This window comes from Lytechinus pictus, chromosome 8 (genome assembly GCF_037042905.1).
Source record: "Lytechinus pictus isolate F3 Inbred chromosome 8, Lp3.0, whole genome shotgun sequence".
NCBI classification, from domain to species: Eukaryota; Metazoa; Echinodermata; class Echinoidea; order Temnopleuroida; family Toxopneustidae; genus Lytechinus; species Lytechinus pictus.
In genome coordinates, this window is record NC_087252.1 from 22,687,312 (window position 1) to 22,711,955 (window position 24,644).

Sequence of the window (24,644 nt, forward strand, 5' to 3'; positions counted from 1 at the left end):
GGCCCCGTCTTACAAAGAGTTACGATCGATCTTATTAATCTCAACTATATCGAAATCCATCATTATAATTTATTATACAAGAAATTTGCAAAATGTCCTCATTACCAAAGGGGAACACAGCAAATTATCAAGAGAACAATATATGTATGAGTATACGTTTATCATCTAGAAATAATTTTGAGCAAACGCATTTTAGATGTTGGCGTTGCTGGCTTTCCATAGTTGTAGTTGATCGAATCAATCACAATACTTTGTTAGACAGGGCCCTGCTGTCTTAGTTTTACAGTCTTGGTTAATTGTAATGCTCAAATTGACAGGGCCAAGTCTTTTCCCCTGATTCGGCCACTCTATTTTGATAAATTATATTTGATTTTCATCTGTATTAAATAATAAATGAAATGTGTATGGGTATGGTTTGAGCCAAGTTCATGTACATTCATATCAAATATTTGAATTTGTTTCCAGTGACCTTCGTCTGCGTCTTGCGGAGGAGAATGGAGCCATCCGTCGAGCCAAAGACTTCTTGAAGCGCCAAAAGAGACAGCTTCATCAGCAGAAATCTGCTTTGGAGGATGCGAAGACGGAATGGAGGAGAGACCTCAGACACGGCTATGAAGAGAATGGAGACACGGCGAAGGGAACACCGCTGGTATACGAAGATGTGCGACTTGGATTGGAGAGGGTAAGAATGAGAGAATGAAGAGATGGAAAAGATTGAGGGATAGTTGGATCGAAGGGAGGAATGAGAGAATGTATATATAGGAGAGACCTCAGACACGGCTATGAAGAGAATGGAGACACGGCGAAGGGAACACCGCTGGTATACGAAGATGTGCGACTTGGATTGGAGAGGGTAAGAATGAGAGAATGAAGAGATGGAAAAGATTGAGGGATAGTTGGATCGAAGGGAGGAATGAGAGAATGTATATATAGGAGAGACCTCAGACACGGCTATGAAGAGAATGGAGACACGGCGAAGGGAACACCGCTGGTATACGAAGATGTGCGACTTGGATTGGAGAGGGTAAGAATGAGAGAATGAAGAGATGGAAAAGATTGAGGGATAGTTGGATCGAAGGGAGGAATGAGAGAATGTATATATAGGAAAGACCTTAGGCAAGGCTATGAAGATAACGGAGACACGGCGAAGGGAACACCGCTGGTATACGAAGATGTGCGACTTGGATTGGAGAGGGTAAGAATGAAGGAATGAAGAGATGGAAAGATTGAGGGATAGTTTGAAGAGAGTTATTGGAGAATGGAAGAGAGATAATAGGGCGAAACTATGAAGAGAATGGAGACATAGTGAAATGAACGCCGCTGATATATGAAGATGTGTGACTTGGTTTGGAGAGGTTAAGAATGAAGGAATGAATGGATTGATTGATTTAAGGATGGTAAGGTGGATAACAAAAGACAAAAAAAACATGCATAGATTTTGTATGTTTTTAAAAAGCTTTATGAAACGGGCCCCCTGTTTATAACCCATTTAGTTATGGACAGCTTTATGAGATAACTCCCAGATTTTCATATTGTGTGTGTGATAACTCTTACCCACAGGAGGCACTGGAGTTGGACAAAGCCTTGGTGAACTATACAACCGGGAGCCGTCTGGTGAGAGAGAAGGAGTCTAAACTCAAGAAACTAGAAGAGTCTCTCAATGACAAAGTGAGTATACCATTTCACTAAGAAAAGTTAGTGTGCATACAGGGGAGGGGTTTGGTTGGTTGGGTTGGGTTGGGTTGGTTGGTTGGCATTGAAATGCAAATCAGAACACCATGTTCATTTTGAGTGATACCTTAGGAAACAATACTAGGACCAGTATTGATTGATTCACATTTGGCAGTTGAAATATTGATTGCTGTTTTATTGATGATTATCAATTGATACACATTGCTTAGTTATTATGATCATTATGGTCATCATACAGAGGTAGAGATGTTGGCCAACATTCGGAGGCAAACCGAGACACCATGTTTATTCTGAGTGATTCCACAGGGAGCAATACTAGGACCATTATGATTTATTCAAAGATTGAACAATTGCATGAAAGGAAGCTTTGATCGACTAACCGGTTGATTGATTGATTGACAAAATGTTGTGTTTATTATGGTCATTAGGATATATACAGAGGGAGAGACATTGGCCAGCATTCAGAGGCAAATCAGGACACCATGTTTATTTTGAGTGATTCCTCAGGGAGCAGTCCTAGGACCAATAGTAGCACCAGTGGGGATGAGTCTTATAAACAAGGTATTTTCAATCTTTATTTTGACTTCAATTTATTCATTTATGATTAATAATACCACGTTCCCCCTTTCGTAGCTGATCACGAAAAGTTTTGAACCGTCCAAAAAAATTTCTACAATCAAAATGATTGCCACAACTGACCTCAAGATCTGATAAGATCTGACACGATCACTACGATTACTCCACGATTTTCATTTAGATCACTGCTTCAATGACGGGAATCATGATAGCGGGAACTAGATATTAGCAATCATGAAATGCTATTTTTTTTTTTTTACTTGTTATTCATATTCAGTTTACATTTGCAATAAAAATACTGAATAAAATATATTTGTGTGTTCTGCATTTCCTTTTTTCCTGAAGGAAAAACAAGAAATATGATTATTTGAATTCAATTATTCATTGTACATTTGAAACAAAATTTTAAATGAAAGAAATTGTATGTACTGTATTTCTCTGTTTTTTTTTTTTTTTCAACAACAAGAATTATGTCTTTCTTAACACTCAAACATGGCACATTACTCGTTGACCTCTTTGTAAAATATCCCTTAGGCATTGCACTGTAACTAACCTTCCCATTTCCTTGTGTATTGTAATCTAGATATAAGAGGTCACCATTCTAAGAAGAAGGGGAAAGTGAAAGGAATGAAGCAAGATGAGTCGTCTCAAGTTATCTCCTCTCTGAACAGTCTGAACAATCAGTTGCAGAATGTGATGACCGTGCTGAAACAACGGGAACCCCCGAATGCACCCGGTAAGCTGCAGAATGTAGACTGAGCTGTTGTGGCTCAGTGGATAAGTCTCCGCAATTTGAACCACAAGGTCCGGGGCTCAAATCCCACCGCAGCACTCGCGTTCTTTGGCAAGGTGTTTATCTACATTTGCCACTTTCCACCCATGTGTAATTAATGGGTATCCGGTAGAAAGGAATTCCTTGAATGCTCGAGCGTGCGATCAGGATAGCCATGCTTAAGCCAGGTTAATAGTAAGCAGCACTTAGAGACATTTGTATTAAGAGCTATATTAATGTTGCATATTATTATTAAGCAAATTAATAAAAAAATGGTTGCTTTGAATTTTTCATGGAAATACCACGTAAATAACAGCCTTCTTTGATGGTCTACCAGCATAGCAAATACATGAGGGTGGCAGGCAATCTCGCCCCCCCCCCCCCCCCCCCGACAGCCCAAATCGCCCCTAAAATTCTCCGAAAATGCATGCTTCGGGGCGACCGTTCTTTTTAGAGTCACCCCAAGATCTCTCACACACAATATTCAAGATTATTTAGAAAAACAATACTCTGACTAACCTTGGCAGAGTAACAATATTTGCTTTTACTGCATAATTGCTTGTTGCCCCTAAAATGAAAGAAATAGCCCCAAAAATTCTGCAATGGCTCTCATGATAGCCCCTAAAAAATAAAAATTATACCCTACCCTGTGGTCTATCAAAAGTCACAAACAAAATAAGGGAAATGAGACTGGGAATGGCCCCACTGAAGTCAATGTATTATTGGCCAGATTCCTAAGATTTAGAACCAGGGCAATAATACATGTACATTGACTTCAATGGGGTTAATTATGTATTCATGAGGTCATATCTCAGGCCCCCATGGACCGATTCCCACCACATGTGAGTGGGGGGGGGGGTTATCATGCTCTACCAAAATATGGTATCAAAAACGCTGAAATGAAAAAAGTGAAAATTGATGACGTCACACTTCGGTACTCTATAATGTTAGATTGGACAGTTTTGTGAAACATTACACTGGTTTTGTAGCCACCTATGGAAAGCCATCGACTTCAATCTATAGAAAGGATGTTCTTTCTGTTTGTCTTGTTTATGAATACTCATGCATGCATCATAGTATTGACCAATCAGTGTACTCTTCTTTGTTTCCATAGAGATAGAGTGTATGGTCCGTATTCTGAAGTCGGGTTTAAGTTAAACCTTGGTATAACTATGCTAATATTATGGGGAGCCAAAAATTCTGTTTATATTGTATATTTCTTATGTTTACTATTTTGTTTCCTTTTGCTTTCATAATGAAGAAAGTCCTTCAGTTATCATTCCCAGACCATTATAAACAATTTGAGTGTCAAATGAGTTAATAAAGTGGATGTGTACTGTGAGGGATTCGTGCCCCAATTGGATCTCCATACTTAAACCACAACTTTAAACCAGGTTTTAATTTAAACCAGAGTTCAAAATACGGGCCTACATGTATGTGTCCTAGGTGTATGATTATGATATCAATGGATTTTCTTATTTGTGATTAATCAGGTCAGTTGTGGCTATTTTTGTGACAGGGTCCCAATATACATGTAATATGTCATTTGTTTTCTTTCAGGTGGCCCCACACCAGGCTCTTACTCCACCTCTCCTACAGGGGGAATACCTCTTCAGAATGGAGCCCATGTACCGTACTCCCACCCACCTCATGAATATGCAAACCCTCATTCATATGCCCCGCCCCCACAATCTGCTTTACCTCGAACTTCATATGCAGTGCCTTCGACTGGGCCACTCCCTTATCATGGCCCTGCAGGGGCTTATGATTATTCATCAGCTGGTAGGCGTGGCCTAGGAGGGGGCGGGACCGAGAGGCCGTACACGGTAGGAGGGGGCCGGTTGTTTGATCCGGTCAATCCTCAGTATGGGCTGGAGTCTGCTGAGCAAGCCATGGGGCGGAAGTGGAGGAAATATTTTGGAGGTAAGATGTTAATTTGATGCATCAAACGCCTGTTGCAGAGAGTTGCTTTTAAAGGCAACTTTAAAAATCACGCGCAAGTCCTTAAAACGTGCGTTTCGTTGGTTAAAAATCTAGTTGGTGATATTTCGCAACTCTTTCTAATGTAGGCGTATCAACACTTTTTTTATTGTTTCGTAATGTAAAATGATAGAAAGAAAATGTTAAAGGTTTGAGATGTTAACTTTCCTATTTCATCCAAACATATGTACACATGTTACCTTTTAAATTAAGTTTTATCAATTGGAAATCCAGAAAAATATCCCATTCCCCCTGCCCCCCCCCCCCCTCCCTCTTCCTATTTCTTTCTGGAATCCTTTCTCTGCTTTTCTGAATGCATTTCATGACATATAATGTATTTTCAACTGCCTCATGTATTTTGATGAAGTGTGTTAAGTCTTTCTTGCTAAGGTCAGGTTAACAATGCTGCATTATTGAAGAGCCCTTGAAGACCGAAGATAAAGTAATCTGATAAGTGCTATAAAGCGAGTATTCTTTGTTATTGTGACAATTTGTTTATCATTCTATTTTAATAGATGAGAGGAGAGCGGGTGCCCCAGGTTTTCCAGTAACGGGCAATGAGAAACCGACGTTTGGAGGCTACATCTCAGCCAGGTATGGTCATCTCATTCTGTGTTTGTTTAATCAAATCCAGCATGAAAAGATTTGTAATTGCCATGATAACGATGATGATGATGCTCATGGTGGTGATTATTACAAAGATAATTATGATGATAATGATGATGATGATGATGATTATGGTGGTGATGATTGATGATAATGTGGATGATGATGATGATGAGGATGATGGTGATGAAGATGATGATGATGAATCTACCTGAGTCGAATCTGTTGGGACCACAAGAATCTGTTTGACTTGGGCAAAGTCAACTATAAAAAAACATGCTTTGCATAATCTGGTCTTAATAAATCTCTTGCCTATTGAAAAAACAAGCTATACCAATTTCCATGCAACTATATATTTTCCACACATTAAAAAATATATATAACTCTTGCTCGTCAGGGACCAACTGAGAAGTTTTAGAGATCCTGGCCCAATGACCTCCAGACCTGTTCCTACGTCAACAGACCCAAGCACAGGAACTCAGAACAGATTGGTTGAGCTCAATGACTGGTTGAAGAAGCATCGGATGAGTGGGGCGTTGAACGTCGCGGACCTGGAGCCCACCGTGTATCCTTACATGTTCTTCAATGTTTTGAAATTAACCAAATTTATTTCTTATCAAGTAATGAAATCCGTAATAAATAGTTTTTACAGCCATCTGTATCAATTTGCATTCCATTTCATTTTCAAATCATACAGGGATCTATTTTGAATCGCCTTAATTTACAGAAGCGTGACATATGTACATGTGTCTTCCACTTTTCCAACTGCAATCCTAGTAGCACAACTTCACTATACATGTATAAGATGTTAAGAAAATATTCTCTATTTTTATTGCAAGTTGTAATCAGTTATCTAGATTATGTTTTATACAAATGCAATATAGACACGCATTATTGATGGTCTTCCTTAATTTGAAGAAACTCTTAGATCGGGGAGTGAGAGTCGGCGATCAGCGAACAATTCCATCGCGGGGACCAGCTTGGCCAGTCAGAAACCAGCCCAGACCAGGCTTGAGCTGGACTCCAACAACCAGATAAGAGTTAGAGAAGTCAGGTGATTTGTATGTACCACCTGACACTTCACCATGTGATCGATGACATGACCACACCATGCAGGTTTTATCATCCATCACTTGATGTTCAAATGGTGTTATTGATCATGTGACTGTACCATGCCAGGTTGTAGACATGAGACATTGCGTAGCTGAGGTTTTAACCATTCAAAGGATGTCCAGTTATCACCTGATACCCAGGTCATGTGATTGATCATGTGACTGAACCATTCCTGTGATTCCAGATCCTCTTTCATGTTGACCAATCTGTGAATGAAACATGTTTTTTACAGGGTATGTTGTGTAGAAATATTCTACTTACTCAGAATTTGGAGATTAATAAATATTGATGATACAGGTGAACCTGCCCGAGTCGTATCACCTTGGACCAGAGAAATCTGTTTGATTTACGAGAAATTCCCCTCAGAAGAAGTGAATAGCAAGTGTGTTGCATAATCTGTGCCCCTCATTACAAATCTTAGCAGTTGGTCGTAGGGCTGGTTTTCAACTTGGTTACATTCATCACGATGTGCAATCAAGTATTCGAATCAACAATACGATCAATTGTAAAAGATTTGTGCAACAGGGTCCAGGGGCCCGTAACACAAAGCTTAGCAATGATCATAGAACATTTTACTACGATTAATTGCATAGACTACAATGTACAATCAATCGTAGAAACCAAGCGTACTATTAATCGCTAACCTTTGTGTTACGGGGCCCAGGTCTGGAAAATTGCTTCAACCTCGACAATTATTCTACTGACAGAAGATCAACTTGAATATGCAGACCTAACTGTAACCATCAGGATTTTTTAGGCCAGTTTACGCTAAAGCAATAGACTTACATGTACAACAGAAAATGAATTATGTGCATGTTACATGATGTCATACATGAAGATGCTTCGATTTACAATTTTCTATTTTCTAACATGGTGGTCATTGCATTTGCAGTTATTGTATTATCTGTATCCTATAATGCTTTTTATAGGATGGGGGGTCTTCACATTTTAAGTTTTTCCTTTGAAAATATTCAACAATAAACTTTCAGTCGTGAGCCTGCCAAAAATAAAACATATCTTTCAATCATTTTTTTAATTACTTTACAACACAACATGGCGTCAAAGGATTTCTCAGAATTTAAAAGCGTACATGTACATGCTTGTTTAGCCTCTAGTTTTTGGTAACTGAATGCATCTCTGATTAACATGAAACTACAAATCAAAGTATTTATACATAAAGATGCAATTATTTGAAAGTTCCAATGTACTTGTATTTCTTTTTTGTTTACTGTTGGCTTCATTTCAAAATTTGTCCAATAAGTGTTGTACAGTACATTACCAGATGTGTAAAGTGTACGATACAGAATGGCGGATATGCAATCATTTTTTTTTTCTTTGCAATTGCAGTGATATTTTCTCCTGTTTGGTAAATGAAAAGAGAGTTTTGCACAAGCATGTAATGTTGGGAGTCTTAACAGTATTATGTGCTATTTTTCCTCGGGATATTTTCTACCTAGGTTTTGTAAATTGATATTACTTTTTTTTATTCATGGTCTTGCCAGTTTCTACTCTGTATTCAGTACAGTAAAATTGAAATCAAAATGTAATATAGGATTTATATTTGTATATCGTTGTTGAAATCATTTATTTGTTTTCTTCAATATTTCAAATAATTTGACATGAATGCCATTTTGCTCTATTGGGTTTGTGAATTTTTAAGTAATAGGCCTCCTAATTAACAAATTCTCTGAAATATCAATTAAATTTTCTCAAGCTTAAAAGGTATATTTTGTTAATTACTTGCTGGCTATTTTGTAGTTGATTAATGTTCTGTAAATGAAAGACACTGAAAGTATTCATCAGGAGCAAACAGAATTGATTTTCGGGAGTTTTTCACAGTGAGTAAAGTGTGACTTCAAATCACATTTAGGGTGCGTTTATGCGCCACTTTTTTACCCTAGAATCATGATTCTGCAGAATCACGATTGCATTTAATAGTCAGAAGTGAAAATAGGTCTTTAAAATCACAAACATGAAACATGGAAAAAATTGGAAATACGTTTCTGTAGAATCACGAACGAAAAAGGTCGTATAAACAAAATTGTGATTTGAATAGTATTCTATGACATCACTGTATCGGGCTTCTTCTGGTTTGACTCTTGCCAAGCTCAAGGCATGCGCTATTATATGTGATATGCATGCCTTTCTTGTCACATGCATTTAACTTCAAGTTCTGTGATGATCATTGCACCGTCCACTGCTCTTTTTTTGTCATGGCTTTAACTTCCAGTTCTAGTTAATGAACTAACTGGAGAGACAATGATCTCAATTTGGCAGTGGATTTCTAACTAGTGGGTCTCGCGTGCTGCGACGCCACTTCTGGCGTACACAACACACGACTTCTATGGCTTGATTTTTCTGTGCGTGGCAGCATGTACAGTGTAATGAGTAACTATTATCCAGAGTTGTGAGAGTGCATCTTTTTAGCTAATTTCAGCTATTTTTGCTTTTGGTTTTCAGCTTAATTTCAGCGTTGTTTAGCTTTCCTTTGTACTGTGGGAGCTCTTTCAATTTCAGCTTTCTTCAACTCTTTTTTATTTGTGATCACTCACATCCCAGGGGCCTGTTGCATAAAACTTTTTACCCAAGATAACTCTGGTAAAAACTGAAAACTAAGGTCAGTCTGATTTCTGCCATTGACTTTAACACAGGGCAAAAGCTCCGGTAAAAACAACCTGAGTTTTCTCAGGTAAAAAGTTTTATGCAATTTTTATACTTGCATAAATTTTAGATTTTGTCTGCATTGCTTGTGAGTAACAAACTTTAAAATCTATCAAAATTTGATTCAAGTCCAAGGAAACTTACATCCATTGGCTCATATTCTGAAGTCAGGTTTACATTAAACCCTGGTTTAAAGTTGTGGTTTAGCTATGGAGAGCCAATTGGAGCACAAATCCCTAACAGTACACATTCAATTTATTAACTCATATGACACCCAAATTGTTCATAATTGTCTGGGAATGATAACTGAAGTATTTTTCTTCCTTATGAAAGCCAAAGGAAACATAGTTGTAAACATAAGAAATATGCAATATAAACATAATTTTTGAACTTTTGGCTTCCCATAATTTTAGGACAGAGTAAGACCATGGTCTAAGTTAAACCTGACTTCAGAATATGAGCCATTATGATAAAACAGGACAAACTTGGGTATCTCATTTAACATAACACAAGGACAGGTCACCATTGCTGGTAAAGTTGTACGTAACTTTAAAAACAGCTTTGTGAAACACCACCCATGGTTGTTAAAATTCATATTATGCTTGTCAATCCATCCAAAATTAGATGAACATTCCATGATTTCAATTAGTTCTTTTTTCATACATTAATTGACCATTCCGTTTTATTTCAGTTGCAAGTTTCACATTTTCCATATCATCATCATCATCACCACCATCATTACCACCATCATTATCACCATTATTATCATCATCATTATCATCATCACCACCATCATCACCACCATTATCATCATCACCATTATTATCATCACCATTATCATCATCATCATCACCACCATTATCATCATCACCATCATCATCCCACCATCATCACCATCATCATCACCACCATTATCATCATCATCACCGTCTTCACCATCTGAACTTCATTCCAGTTGTCAAATTCTAAGTCTGTATAATGACTCTTGCATACATGTATTTGTAACATGTCCTAGTTTTGAAGAGTACCATGTACCTATAAGGGGGTGTTGCAAGAAAATATTTGCAATCAATCGCACATATTCTGTCGCAATTTTACAATTGATTGATCACTTTTAACTACAGCAAATCAGATTACACTCCTTGTTTCATGGAGCAGATTAGCACAATCGCAAGTTTCTTGCAACGCCCCATAAGTCTTTGTCTATAATAGTGTACATCATGTCTTTATGTACTGTACAGTATGTAAAGTTCTATTACATAATTTATGTACTGTATTCGGTGTATCAGAAAAAAAAGGAAACCCAAATTTGATATCATTTCCTCAGAAAAATATACAACTAGAATTTGTAAAAATCGTAAACCTGTATTTCCAGAAAGGATTTTATTTATAGTGCATTTGTGACGCTTTGAAGGTATGCACATTGACATGCATTGCACTGTTGTGTATGAGAGTGGAAAACCAATGAACAAAAATACAGTACAAAATACAATCGATATTAGTTAAATAATCCAACAATTTTTCTCTCAAACCATTATGAAATTTGTGTTTCCTTTTTTTTCCGTACACACAATAGAATAACTTATACTTACATGTATAGAATCTAAATATTTATTTTGTGTCTATACTATATAGTTCTATGTTTTGATAGAAAATGGGGAGGGTGTTACACTTGCGTTGCCTTTTTTGCTGTATATTTTAGTGCTTTATTGTATATAAGTTTGCCACATCAAATACAAAAGTGAATAAAACATCACAAAAATGTTTTTAAAATAATCAAAGTGTAAGTCTCTTTTATTAGCATGTACATGAAGCTTATTTATTAAATGTCCATTGTATTTTAGTGTGACAGTATAAAGGTCAAGTCAATACTTAACAGCAAGACGATTTGAATAAAATAAGATGCAAAAAAAAGACATTTTCATTTTAGTGGAAGTGCACTCTTAGTCTCTAGTTACAATAGATTGGTTTTAATAAAAGTAGAAAAAAATTAAAAGAAATATTGGTGAGGGCTCGATGAAATTCTGTCAGATCAACAGGGCTATGAATTTTTAGAAATTTAATTTCAACTTTTTGGTTAATGTGAACTTGACATATTTAGGGACAGTGATTTTCTGTTTTAAAACATGGTCTGTTCCTTTTTCTGAATACCTGCAAAACCATTTCAAACTTGATCAAAAATAGAAATTCCATTTTGTCATAGAACATGTGCACATCAAAAACACAAATTCTGTAAATTCATGAATTTTCATATGAAAATTAAAGAACCAAAGCAAGGCCCCATCTCACAAAAGAGTTGCGAGTGATCTGATCAATCTCAAGTATGGAAAGCCAGCAACACCCACATCTGAAATGCATGTTGGTTCAAAATGTTTTCTAGATATAATGTATTTCATACATTCATCGTTTTCTTGACAATCTGGTGTGATCGCCTTTGTTTACAAAGGACATTTTGCAAATTTTCTGTAGAAGGAATTATGACACTGATGGATTTCCATAGAGTTACGATTTATTGGATCAATCGTAACTCTTTGTAAGACGAAGCCCAGATGTTCCATTTACAGGTAAACAGAAAGTCACTATCCCTGCTGCCACCAACTAGCTTTCAAAGTGACAAAATAGTATAATTTCCGAGTCTCAAGGTGGCTTGCTTTCCGTGTGGGGTGCTTTTCTCCTCTGTCTTCCTTCATCTTTCTTCTCTTTCCTGTACTGGTGTCTGCAAATATTCACAGAAAAAAAGAAAACAAAATGGTATGATTTAATAAGTCTCATAAACCTCTGAAATGAATGCTCATGGCGTATGCAGACATCATGAGTGCTGAATAATGTCAGAATTCTGACTATCTTGCTCACAGGTCAGTTGTAAATTTAATCTAGGATTTCCCCCCCCAAAAAAAAAAAAAAAAATTATATATATGTAATAAATAAATAATAAGAATAAAAACAAATAAATATTTGGTATATATGAATAAATATGATTTTATTGGATTTGCTTTAAAATTTTTTTTAGATTTTCACTTAATTTTGGTGATTCCAATTGATTGGACCAAAAAATGTTTGTTTTCTGTGAAATTCTTTAAATTCCTTGGGCTTCCTTTAATGATTTTTCTTTTCTGCATCGTGGAAAACTGGAAACTTCAGATAAGTGTAATCCTGTAAATATGACGCATAAATCAAATACATCATAAGAGGAATTAGAGTGTGAAGAAAATGTTATTAAGTTAAAATTGGATTTAAAGTCAAATCCATGCTTCTTTTATTTTACCTTGACTGCCACCTCCTTCCCGAGTTCCACACCCTGCCGAATGAAGGCAGCCATTCTTCGTTGGTCGGAGTCAAATGATCAAAATTGGCTCCGACTCGGTTTGGATTCAGCTTTTTCTTTTTCTCCCTCTTCACTGCAATATGAAATCAAAGCAAAATATTCTTGAAAGCACAACTATTATTAACCCTTTCCACACCTACTTCGCACCAATTCACATTTCACGCTCAAACAAACAATGCATTGTTTCCCTCTAAAAATAATTCAGCATATAGAGGGGTTCATGGCCCAGCACACAAAGAGTTAAGGAGTTTTTGCACCGCGATGCATGGCAGATTCAAGAACACAGATAATGTATTGAAAATGTCTGTCGAATGACAAACAACAGCTGGAGGTCTTTGTCGAAAACTGGTGAACCAGAACAGCACTTTCGTCCTGTCTCAGAGCTGAGGAAAATTTGCAAATATGTTTATCGTTTTTCGTTTATCCAGGGTCCAGGAGGAAACTGCTGTTTTGATTCACCAATTTTCGACAAAGACTTCTTGATTGTTCTTTGTCATGAAGGGCTTATGACAATACATTTTCTATGTTTGAGAATCTGTCTTGCATCGTGGAGCGAAAACTCCCAATTGTTTTTACTGGCTTCGAAACCTAATCTGAGTTTATAAAGAAGATCCTGGGGGAGCTTTCTATCAACATTAGTCATTATGTCCGACAAGTTGTCACATCTGGCAACCTTCCTTGATCTTGATTGGCTGAGAGGCACTGCTCCTATGGTAACTGTCAGATAAAAAAGGACTCGTCGGATAAAACGTCCGACAAGTCCTTTCATGAAACGCTCCCCAGATCATTTTATTGACAGCTCAAAACCTTGTGAGTTTCATGTTTTCTTAGCAATCTGGTAAAAAGCCACCACCACTTAATCTGAGTTTATAAATATGATCCTGGGGGCATTTCATCAACATTATTTCCGACAAGTTGTCAGATCTGACAACCTTTCTTGATCTTGATTGGCCGAGAGGCACTGTTCCTATGGTATCTGTCAGATTAAAAAGGACTCGTCGCATAAAATGTTCGACAAGTCCTTTCATGAAATGCTCCCCAGATCATATTATTGACAGCTCAAAACCTTGTGAGTGAGGGAACCAATGGCAGGGGTAATAATTAAATGCAAAGTGCTTAGGAATTCCAGTATTACATGCCACATAAATGAAATCAATATTATCATTTATTATCTGTCTCTCTCTTCTGTGATACAAAATCGAAGCAAAATATTGTTGAAAACACAAGTATTATATTCTTCCCTGGCTCTAACCTTAAAAACCTTATCTGAGATCATACATATGATCCAGATCACATCATTGATAGCTCAAAACCTAGTGGATCAAATGACTGGGGTAATAATAATTACATGTAGACAGAGCTGCCAATACTTGGTAACGTTTCATAAAGACCTGTTATTATAACACACAATTTCTATACAAAATTTGCTAGAATGATTTTTCAGTAGATTTTTATCGCTATTGTGAATTTGTTATTATCACAAGATTTATAAAATAGACCCCTGATTTTCAGTATTTAGTACTGAAAAATGAGAATACTACTGATGGTTTTATGCAAAAAACTGATTTCCAAAGTTTCAATAGTTGTCCAATGTCATTTTTTTATAAATACTAGTACTGATCTTCAGCTTCCATAACACTGAAATGGGCTTGTTCAGGTTAGCAGCTCTGTGTAAAGTGCCTTAAAATGTAAGTACATGTATTGAGAACTGATACAAAGTAAACTATTATAACAGTTTAGTATAAACCATATCAGACATCTGAGCAGGGCAACTTTAAAACATTGTTGCCTGCTTAAGACTGTGATCAAGTGGTCGGTCAATATTAAAGTTTCCAAGTGTTTATCCATGGACCCAATTCATTGCCCGCTCAGGAAAGTCTATGAGAAAATGCACATCCGGGTATTCTACACGTTTTTGTACGCGTCCTTGAACCGCGCAGTGCTATACATCACAATGTTAATCAAGTTGAGACAACGCTGGATACTGCGTCCCCAGGCCAGGGACGCGTCATTTCAATTACGTCACAATGGTAAAGTTCAGAGGCCCAATCTGCTCAACATGACAAAAAAGATTCCCATTCTTGAACTCTAGAATATCTCAATTTTAACAATTTTTGCCCTAGATGTCTGATTTGCTTTAATAATAGCAATAAGGACGAAAGGACGTATATCGCCCTCACTAAATTGAAATCTAGTTTGGGCGATATGTGTTGTATCGCCCCGAGGCCAGTCAATATTGCTTTATTATTATTCTTACGATGTTTGATGAAGTCATCTTCTACCGGTCCAATCACACTTGACGTCCCTGCATCATGAGAGTCTGCTGTTAGCCATGGGGGCGGGGCACCAGTGTGAATGTTGCCTTCAGTGGAAGCCTGCTTAGTCTATAAGATAAAAAGAAATGTGGTTGAAGTCAATAATAATAAGCAACATTTATACAGTGCTTAATACAATGTTTCTATGCGCTGCATACTATTACCCCAGCTTTAGCACGGCTACCCTGATCGGACGCTCGAGCATTCAAGGAATTCCTTCCTACCGGGTACATATTTACTACACCTGGGTGAAGAGTGGCAAATGTAGATAAATGCCTTGTCAAAGGATGCAAGTGATGGGGTGGGATTTGAACTTCGGACCTTTTGGTTCAAAGTCAGGAGACTAATGGCCACCGCACACCTTACGACCCAACTGGTCTGCGACTGGCCTGCGATTGAGTGGGGGAGATGTGACGTCACAGATCTTGTCAGCTTGATAGTTGCAGACCGGTCAGAGACAAGTCGCAAGGAAAATCGTAAGGATTTGACATGTCGAATCCTTATGACTGGATCGCAAGCTAAATCCAACTTCCAGCCAATCAGACAGCAGAGTTGCACCATGACGAAATACCTCCATTTGATTACACTATACCCCATTTTTTCTCAATGAATTCTGTTCTCCGAATACGAAAACCATACTGCCCCAGGCATGCAATGTAATTATCAAAACACCTGTTTCTTGACCTCGGTCCGAAGATAACACAACATCCCGAGTGCGGTCCGGGAAAACATGTCGCCATTTTTTATTCACTTACTTTCCTTATTTCGAGGTTGATTTTCTTCGTTTGAAATTGAAAATGGGCTAGCATTGAATTTCTGAATACAATATGCCTTTGAAAACGTGATTAAATATCGAATACAATAATTTAATTCCGAAGGTCCTTCTACAGGCAGAGAAGACTTACGTAATACACAGCTGTTGTTTATCATTTTGTCCTTGGCTCAACGCTCATAATCTGGCCTGTGGGGATTACCTGGCCAAGCGGGGTTGATCAGGCGGGTGTTTCATAAAGCTGTTCGTAAGTTAAGAGCGACTGCATGGTGATCATGTCTTGCGGTAAATGGTACAAACCATTGGCGATGATCACCAGTCGTTGTTAAAGTCGCTCTTAACTTACGAACAGCTTTATGAAACGACCCCCGGGGCTTGGAAATGATGTTTTAGATTTTCAAATGCAAAATGGGGTGAAATACCGCAGTTTGCCATCTGATCTGCGGTCCGTTTTCAAACGGGGGTAAGACGTAATGCGACGCGTATATGCGCGTACATATGCAGTAGTAAGTGCATTATCTCAGTTGCTATGGCAAAAAGCAAAAAGCGCATGCGTGAGTCGCAGACAGCGTGGTAGTCGGATCGCAAGGTGTGCGGTGTCGAGGCTTATGACTGCCTTGCGATTCATCTCTACTCAGTCAGTCGGCCTTTATCCACTGAGCCACATCACCTCTACCAAGGGCCACTATTCCATAGATAATGTATAAAATAAGTATAAAGCATGATAAAAGTATGTATGAAATATGTATGAAGTATTACAACTATTAAGTATGTATTCAGTAAGTACATAAAAAGTATTGCATTTAGTACATATAAAGTATGTATGAAGTATATATTGGAGATATGGACAAAGCTTTCAAGAAAAGGGTATGGGTCCACAATAGCTTACATTTGTAGAAATGGATGTGAGTCCGCCTGATGAAATGACTCCTTTGGTTCGAACTCTCCCTAAGATCTGCACCCCTCTGAGGTTCTGCTGCTGCTGCTGGTCAGAAGTTCTATAAAAGGAAAGAAGATAAAAAGGACACATGCTACTGTGTATTAATCAATACAACTGCGCTGTATATATTGTGCCATCAGCACCTACACCACAGTTATTTGAAGGGGAAGTTCACCGTGAAGTGTGAATTGTTTAAGAAAAAATATGTGTGAAGGCTTGAAGAAAATCTACTGAAAAATAACAAGGTCATGAATATTCAACATGTGGATTTTGATACATCATTTGTGAGCTGCTCTCCCATATCCTAATGCATAATTTGGGTTTTTTTTCTTGAAAGAATAGATCTGTCTAACAGATGCATATATAATTGTGATTATATAACGTAAGCATACAATGTAGGTTAAGTAATTAGAGTTTGATCTGGGCCCCATCTTACAAAGAGTTACGATTGATCCAATCAATCGCAACTATGGATGGCCAGCAACGTCAACATCTATTATGCATGTTTGTTCAAAATATTTTCTAGCTATGATGTATATTCATGCATTCATTGTTTTCTTGAAAATTCACTGCGCGTCTCTTTGCATACAAAGGACATGGTGCAAGGTTTTTGTAGAAAAAAATTATGACACTGATGGATTTCCATAGAGTTACGATTTGATCGGATCAATCGTATATCTTTGTAAGACGAGGCCCTGATATCAATGTTACAATTGATTGCAATCAGTTGGAACCCTCTCTATTCACACAATGTACAAATGAGCTCAATTGATCGCAATATTGTTTTCAAAAATGGCAAATTTAAGGAATTTACATTAGGCCGAAACAACATGGGAGAGTTGGTTGCAAGTGACGTCAAAAAATCAAACTTTGATGTAACCATCTCCCTTTTTAGCTCCATGAATTAGCACTCACAACTACATTGTTCTTTTTGTGGATTTTCTTTCCGTTGTCATTCATATTTGCCTTGTTTTTTCTGCTTTTTGAAAAACCAATTAATTTCCCTTGTAAACTTCCTCTCTCATTAAAACCAAATCAAAAACATAAATTGCTCTTATTTTAGCAGAGCTCGCCTTGATGTAATTCTACAGTTTTATTGTTCATAATGAAATAAAACACAACACACTGCTTCTATTTGATATTACAAGCCTTTATTTTGTAGTAACACTTTGCCAAGTTGTTGGCTGATTCTGGCTGAATCCAATCTACTTTCGATATAATGAGCAGGGATATAACGAGATTTCATTATAACAAGTCAATTTTTCCGGTACCAAATTTAAACATGTGTCTAAAATTTATGATGAGTATAACAAGATAATCAGCTTGGTCTCAAGCACCTTGTTATAATGGGAGTCGATTGTAGAATCTGTATTCGATTATTTTGTTATTCCAACAGAAGTTTCCTGTGGGTCGAATAGAATATTTTGATGGTCCAATAGAGGTTTTCTGTTGGCCCAATAGAATTATTCTGTTGGTCCAATAGAAGTTTCCTGTGGGTCTAATTGAATATTTTTAATGGACCAATAGAGGTTTTCTGTTGGTCCAATATAATTATTCTGAAAGTCCAATAGAAGTTTCCTGTGAGTCTTATAGAATAGTTTTTGATGGCCCAATAGAGGTTTTCTGTTGGTCCAATATAATTATTCTGTCGGTCCAATAGATGTTTCCTGTGGGTCTTATAGAATATTTTTTGATGGTCCAATAAAGGTTTCCTGTTGGTCAAAAAGAATTATTCTGTCGGGCCAATAGAAATTTCCTGTGGGTCTAATAGAATATTTTTGATGGTCCAATAGAGGTTTTCTGTTGGTCCAATAGAATTATTCTGTTGGTCCAATAGAAGTTTCCTGTGGGTCTAATAGAATATTTTTGATGGTCCAATATAGGTTTTCTGTTGGTCCAATAGAATTATTCTGTTGGTCCAATCGAAGTTTCCTGTGTGTTAAATGGAATATTTTTAATGGTCCAATACAGGTTTTTTGTTGGTCCAATAGAATTATTCTGCGGTCCAATAAAAGTTTCCTGTGGGTCTAATAGAATATTTTTAATGGTCCAATAGAGGTTTTCTGTTGGTCCAATAGAAGTTTCCTGTGGGTCAAATGGAATATTTTTTATGGTCCAGTACCGGTTTTCTGTTGGTCCAATATAATTATTCTGTCGGTCCAAAAGAAGGTTCCTGTGGGTCTAATAGAATATTTTTGATGGTCCAATAGAGGTTTTCTGTTGGTCCAATAGAGTTATTCTGTTGGTCCAATAGAATTATTCTGACAGTCCAATAGAAGTTTCCTGTGAGTCTTATAGAATAGTTTTTGATGGTCCAATAGAGGTTTTCTGTTGGTCCAATATAATTATTCTGTCGGTCCAATAGAATTATTCTGACAGTCCAATAGAAGTTTCCTGTGAGTCTTATAGAATAGTTTTTGATGGTCCAATAGAGGTTTTCTGTTGGTCCAATATAATTATTCTGTCGGTCCAATAGAAGTTTCCTGTAGGTCTTATAGAATATTTTTTGATGGTCCAATAAAGGTGTTCTGTTGGTCAAAAAGAATTATTCTGTCGGGCCAATAGAAGTTCGCTGTGGGTATAATAGAATATTTTTGATGGTCCAATAGAGGTTTTCTGTTGGTCCAATAGAATTATTCTGACAGTCCAATAGAAGTTTCCTGTGGGTCTAATGGAATATTTTTGATGGTCCAATACAGGTTTTCTGTTGGTCCAATAGAATTATTCTGACAGTCCAATAGAAGTTTCCTGTGGGTCTTATAGAATATTTTTGATGGTCAGATATAATTTTCTGTTGGTCCAATAGATGTTTCCTGTTGGTCCAATATAATTTTTCTCTTGGTTCAATAGAAGTTTCCTTTGGGTCCAGTAGCAGATTTCTATGGGTCCCATAGAAGTTTCCTGTGGGTCTAATAGAATATTTTTGATGGTCCAATAGAAGTTTTCTGTTGGTCCAATATAAGTTTTCTGTTAGTCCATTAGAATTATTCTGTCGGGCCAATAGAAGTTTCCTGTGGGTCTAATAGAATATTTTTGATGGTCCAATACAGGTTTTCTGTTGGTCCAATAGAATTATACTGTCGGGCCAATAGAAGTTTCCTGTGGGTCTCATAGAATATTTTTGATGGTCCAATATAATTTTCTGTTGGTCCAATAGAAGTTTCCTTTGGGTCCAGTAGCAGATTTCTATGGGTCCCATAGAAGTTTATTGTGGGTCGAATATAATTTTTTTGTAGGTCCAATAGAAGTTTTGTGTTGGTCCAATAGAAGTTTTCTGTTGGCCCAATATAACTTACCCGTTGGTCCAATAGATTTTTTCTATGGGTCAATTAGATGTTTTCTGTTGGTCCAACATGATTTATATTTAACCAACAGAAATTTTCTGTTGATCCATCAGCATTTTTCTGTAAGTGGATGTTGGTCCAATAGATATTTTCTAATGGTTCTGTGGGTCCCATATTTCATAAACCATTAGACTCCAACTGCTCTAATGGATTCTGATGGTCCTTTAGGCTATTGGACCCTAATGGAATTTGTCCTGGGATATAGGCATGACTTTTAAAGTCACACTTTAATCTTTGTGAAACACCCCCCCCCCCCCCCCCATGACAGGACTAGATGACGGGCCTATATACAAAACTTGCTTGTTTATCTGAAGTAGATGGGAGGAGAAGGTAGACGAAAGATGAAGAATAAAAGTTTCAACATGCCTTGCTTGCATATCTGAATTCCAATCTGATGAACGACCTTGTGGTGACTTTGACTGGGGATGATCAGGCTGTGGTGGAGTGTCTTGGGTATGTTGTAAATGTTCTTTCTCTAGTCTTCGGATCTTGGCTGCACTCTGCAAAATATGAAATACGAATGGAGTAACTTTGATAATAGCAGGATGGGTATCCCTGATGGGTATTCATGAAGCTAATTGTAAGTTACAATGGAATGAACGACTGGTGATCCTTTCTTGTGGTAAAATGACACACACCAACTTTTCATTGGTGTTGATTTACAAGGCTTCCTAAGAATGGGTCATCTGTCGTTCGTAAAGAGGCTAGCTGCTTGTAACTTACAAACAGCTTTAAGAGACACCAATTAACCTAATGCAGAGAGATGAGGGGAACAATTCAATATTAAATTCATTCTTTTTTTTTTTTAATAAAAAAGTATGGGAACTTGAATCTTGTCCAAGTCAAATACTATAAATTCACCTCAAAGACAATTACCTGTCAGGATATGATGAGAAGTAAACTATGACATAAATGTTCAGGAAGTATCCAGGAATATAGGCCAACATGTATATGACTAGCTAAATAACTTTAGCTTGCTAGTGCCTATGTAGTGCCCATATGCTAAGGCATATTGGTATTAACATGGCTAGTGCAAAGGTGAGGGAGAAAATATATTTTCATAATTGTAAAAATTTGTAATATTCATGTGAAAGGCATTTGTTTAAAAAAATCCACTTGTCAAACTGACCTCTTGTAGATCTGCATGAGCCTTGTTTTCAAACTGGTCCAGGGCTTCAGTTAGGTTGGTCTTGAACCGGCTGTAGTCCTCGTCGGAGAAGACCAGGCGCTGTTTTATCTTCTCTGGATCGCCATTGTGTGTGCGGTAGTATTTGATGGAGGCTTGTTTGTGGGAGGCACTGATGTGAAAAAAAATAAAAATAACATAATGTTTAGTTCAATCAAAGAGTTAATTATTGTAGAATTCTCTTCCTGGAGGTGCAATGAATGCAAAAAAAGAACAACAAAAATTAGATACCTATTTATGTAAGCCTAATATTTCACCATGTTCATCATTGCTTCAGTTGTAAAATGAAGATGGCAGTACTGTCATACATGTATACGATAAAAAATATGTACAAAAAATAATAATTGAATAAGAGTGTATAGTTCAATCTGACAGTTAATTAATACTTTTCCGGGGCTGGATCAATTAAAAATATAAGATATAAGAAATTACGAACCTATTTGTGGAGGTCTAACATTATATGTTAATCATTGCTTCAGTTGTAAAATGGAGATGGCTGTACTACAGTATATGATATCTTAAAATATTATCATCTGAAAGATTATAGGCCCGCCTACACATTTATTGTATGTTTATGTTGAAATAAAACATAATCAAAACAGTATAATATTTCTGATCCAAATTTTCCATCCTGAATTGCTGCTGATGAATTTAATATATTCCAATCTGGTCATTGATATTTTTGGTATGCTTTGTTATTTCATGTTCATCTTCCCTGCCTGGACTGTAATAGATCATGGGCTACTGGCTATCTTGTCCTTTTATCATTATCTCTTCTTTTTTTAAAGCTTTGTACTAGTACAAATTACCGGTTTTTATCTTGTATTTTACACTGTTCCCTTTCCTTTTGTATTAATTGCTGTATGTACCATAAAGTAATATGCAAAGCTCCCCCCCCCCCCCCATAAACTACCAGAGCTCACCTGCACAAGTGTTCAATAAACATTGCCAATTTGAGTGTAACGAGTCCATCCTGTGCATGCCGGGGAACATCACAGGAACAGAAGATACACCAATAGGTGGAGCCCTTCTCATACGACCCTTCAATGACCTCTGGACAACCAATCAGAGCTTCAGCTGCCTTAACCTGCACAAACAAATTGATAAATAAATTAAAAGAGATTATAAAGAGGAAAGTTAACAGAGGGGAGGATAATATACCTGTATATTGAATTAGTGATGGTTTAGTGTGTAAGAAAGGTTCACCAGACGTGCTTGAAGTCGCTCTTAACTTTAATACAAACTTTATGAAATGGCCCCCTGGTTTGAAATTAGGAGACACTGCAGGACAGGGCCCCATTGGATAAAAGTACGGCCATTTTGCCATCCAATGGCAACTACCATGGTACCGCTGATCAACAGCCAATCAAAATCAAGGACTCCATGCAAGTTACCATTGGATGGCACAGTTACTGTAATGGCCACTTTTATGCAATGGGGCCCAGCTAGGTGTCAGTGTTCTTCACTGCTGATCCTAATTATTCAACTTACCATAATAATCAACTTGCGGTTGTGGACTTCAACAGCCGGAAGAGTAGACAAACATAAATCATAACAAACTAATAATGAAAATGCTTCCTTGACAGAAAGTGATCATGCACATCTAGTATTCTCATCTTTAAGTTAACAATCGACCTAGTCTCTTTTTAACTTGAACAGTTTGATCTGAACTTTTCTCTCAAGTATTCACTAACTTTCTCATCTACGATTCTGTTCTATTCACTGTATTCTTTGGAAAACTTCCCAGTGCTAAAACCCCAGAGGAAAATGTAGAAATGTAGAAAATTTCCTTTCAAAAAGCAAGTTAGCCTTACTATTCCATGCATGGTTTTTTTTTAATAAAAATTATTTCATGCCCTCTTCCCCCACCTCCCATTTTCTTGAATAGTCTGTGAATTTTACTTTTTTTCCTTTTGTCCCCCACCAACCTCTTTGAGGGAGAACATGTAGTTGCATGATCATCTTGAATAACCCATTTCCTATAAGTAGTAGGTGTTTTCTTTGGCAAGGATGTTTAAAAAAAATATGAATTCAGATTTTAGTGTGAACAGTGGCATCCCTGCTCTCTTCTATTATCACACTCCTCTTTATTTCTCTCTCACCCTATAACCTCTTCTCTGATCCTCTATCCCTCTCTCTTTATTTCTCTCTCACCCTATACCCCCTTCTCTGATCCTCTATCCCTCTCTCTCTCTTTCCCTCCCACTCATTCTCATCCTCGATTCCTCTCCCCTAACCTCTATCCCTCCCACACTCCCATCCTCTACCCCCTCTATTCATCCCTCCCCTCTCTCTCTATCTTTCTCTCCTCCCCTCTTTTCAGTCTTATTTGTACCTTGTAAGTGTAATTCTTACCAATACCCTCCCTTAAAGAGTATCATTTATGTTACTTCACGCCAATGGTATGTGCATCAAAATAAATTCTTAATCCATAATACATGCGCCTAAAGTTGCTCCCTTACCGTGACGTTGCTCTTTCACATTAACTCTGAGAAACTGGACCAGTGTATTCGACACCATGCATTAGTCAATGATTTCTCTTTCCAAATAATTACAAATCTCATTTATGCATTAATTTTCCTGGAACCACACTTGTAATTTCTACTGATTAATCCATACTTTTCCCAGCACTTAGGAATCCTCCCTTAGTTTAATTCATAGGGCATGTGCTTTCAAGGAAATTTCTTTTCAAACCAATAAGGAAAAGTAGACAAATACCTTTTCTACCATTTGCAATCGAATAGTTAGAAAAATCAAGATTCCTGTATTATCAGAAATCACAAAAAAGCTTGACCTATTTACATGACAGTGGTCACATATAATGAGCGAGCTGACTCGGTCGAGCGTGTCCCTGTACAGTGCCTATGACAGGCACATCAAGACGGCTGAACGGTCGCAGATGTGGTTATCTTTGCAATGGCTTGAAAGAGTATCTCAAATATCTCAAATCAACATCTGGCAAACTTTCGATTAGTGTAAAAAGTAGTAGTTGCAATGGTCGCCGATAAGTTGGTAAACTGATCGAATTATTGAATTGTTTGGAGCTTTACTCTCAAGCCGAGTTGTGAAACACCTAAATCAATGAATAATGAAGAACTGCCAACATTACACACTTAAGCTTATTTTATTCATACTTCTTTGTAAGTAAAGCCCCTTTCACAAATGGTGGTGCGACTGCTTACAACTGTTGCGATTGTGTGCAACATATATTGTGAACACCAAGTGAACACAAACGGTCGTACAAGCAATTGTGAAAGCAACTTAGGAAACTTTACATGGGACATATATAACAATACATCATCAATTCTGAAACAAAGTCAATTTTGCAATGCCAGTACAAATTAGACAGATATAAAATATAT

General features: G+C 37.2%; 2 protein-coding genes across 2 annotated transcripts in view; one reads left to right on the forward strand and one right to left on the reverse strand.

Annotated features, from left to right (window-relative positions):
* LOC129266213 (trichohyalin-like) overlaps positions 1-10,914 on the forward strand; it is a 40,175-nt gene extending 29,261 nt beyond the window's left edge. Inside the window, exons 23-30 of the mRNA XM_064103785.1 lie at positions 466-682; positions 1,561-1,668; positions 2,121-2,253; positions 2,852-3,004; positions 4,601-4,963; positions 5,536-5,614; positions 6,024-6,191; positions 6,555-10,914. Of these exons, the coding sequence (XP_063959855.1) occupies positions 466-682; positions 1,561-1,668; positions 2,121-2,253; positions 2,852-3,004; positions 4,601-4,963; positions 5,536-5,614; positions 6,024-6,191; positions 6,555-6,684 (1,351 nt within the window). The 3' untranslated portion in view covers positions 6,685-10,914. The remainder of the gene's footprint in view (positions 1-465; positions 683-1,560; positions 1,669-2,120; positions 2,254-2,851; positions 3,005-4,600; positions 4,964-5,535; positions 5,615-6,023; positions 6,192-6,554) is intronic.
* A 250-nt stretch (positions 10,915-11,164) lies between these two features.
* On the reverse strand, positions 11,165-23,108 carry LOC129266708 (centrosomal AT-AC splicing factor-like). Its single transcript, XM_064104164.1, has 8 exons — positions 23,097-23,108; positions 22,206-22,369; positions 21,226-21,394; positions 20,463-20,596; positions 16,702-16,810; positions 14,983-15,109; positions 12,666-12,798; positions 11,165-12,116 (listed from the first exon to the last, which is right to left on the reverse strand). Exons 1-8 carry the CDS (start codon positions 23,106-23,108, stop codon positions 12,038-12,040), a joined length of 927 nt encoding a protein of 308 aa, XP_063960234.1. The 3' UTR covers positions 11,165-12,037.
* Positions 23,109-24,644: the final 1,536 nt, after the last annotated feature.

Bases quoted from the DNA above. Each gene is read 5' to 3' on its own strand.
- LOC129266708 (XM_064104164.1), bottom strand. The intron at 15,110-16,701 runs GTAAGCTATTGT...TTTATCTTATAG, and splicing joins TCACATCCATTTCTACAAAT to ACTAAGCAGGCTTCCACTGA. The intron at 12,117-12,665 runs GTAAAATAAAAG...GAATATTTGCAG, and splicing joins GGAAGGAGGTGGCAGTCAAG to ACACCAGTACAGGAAAGAGA.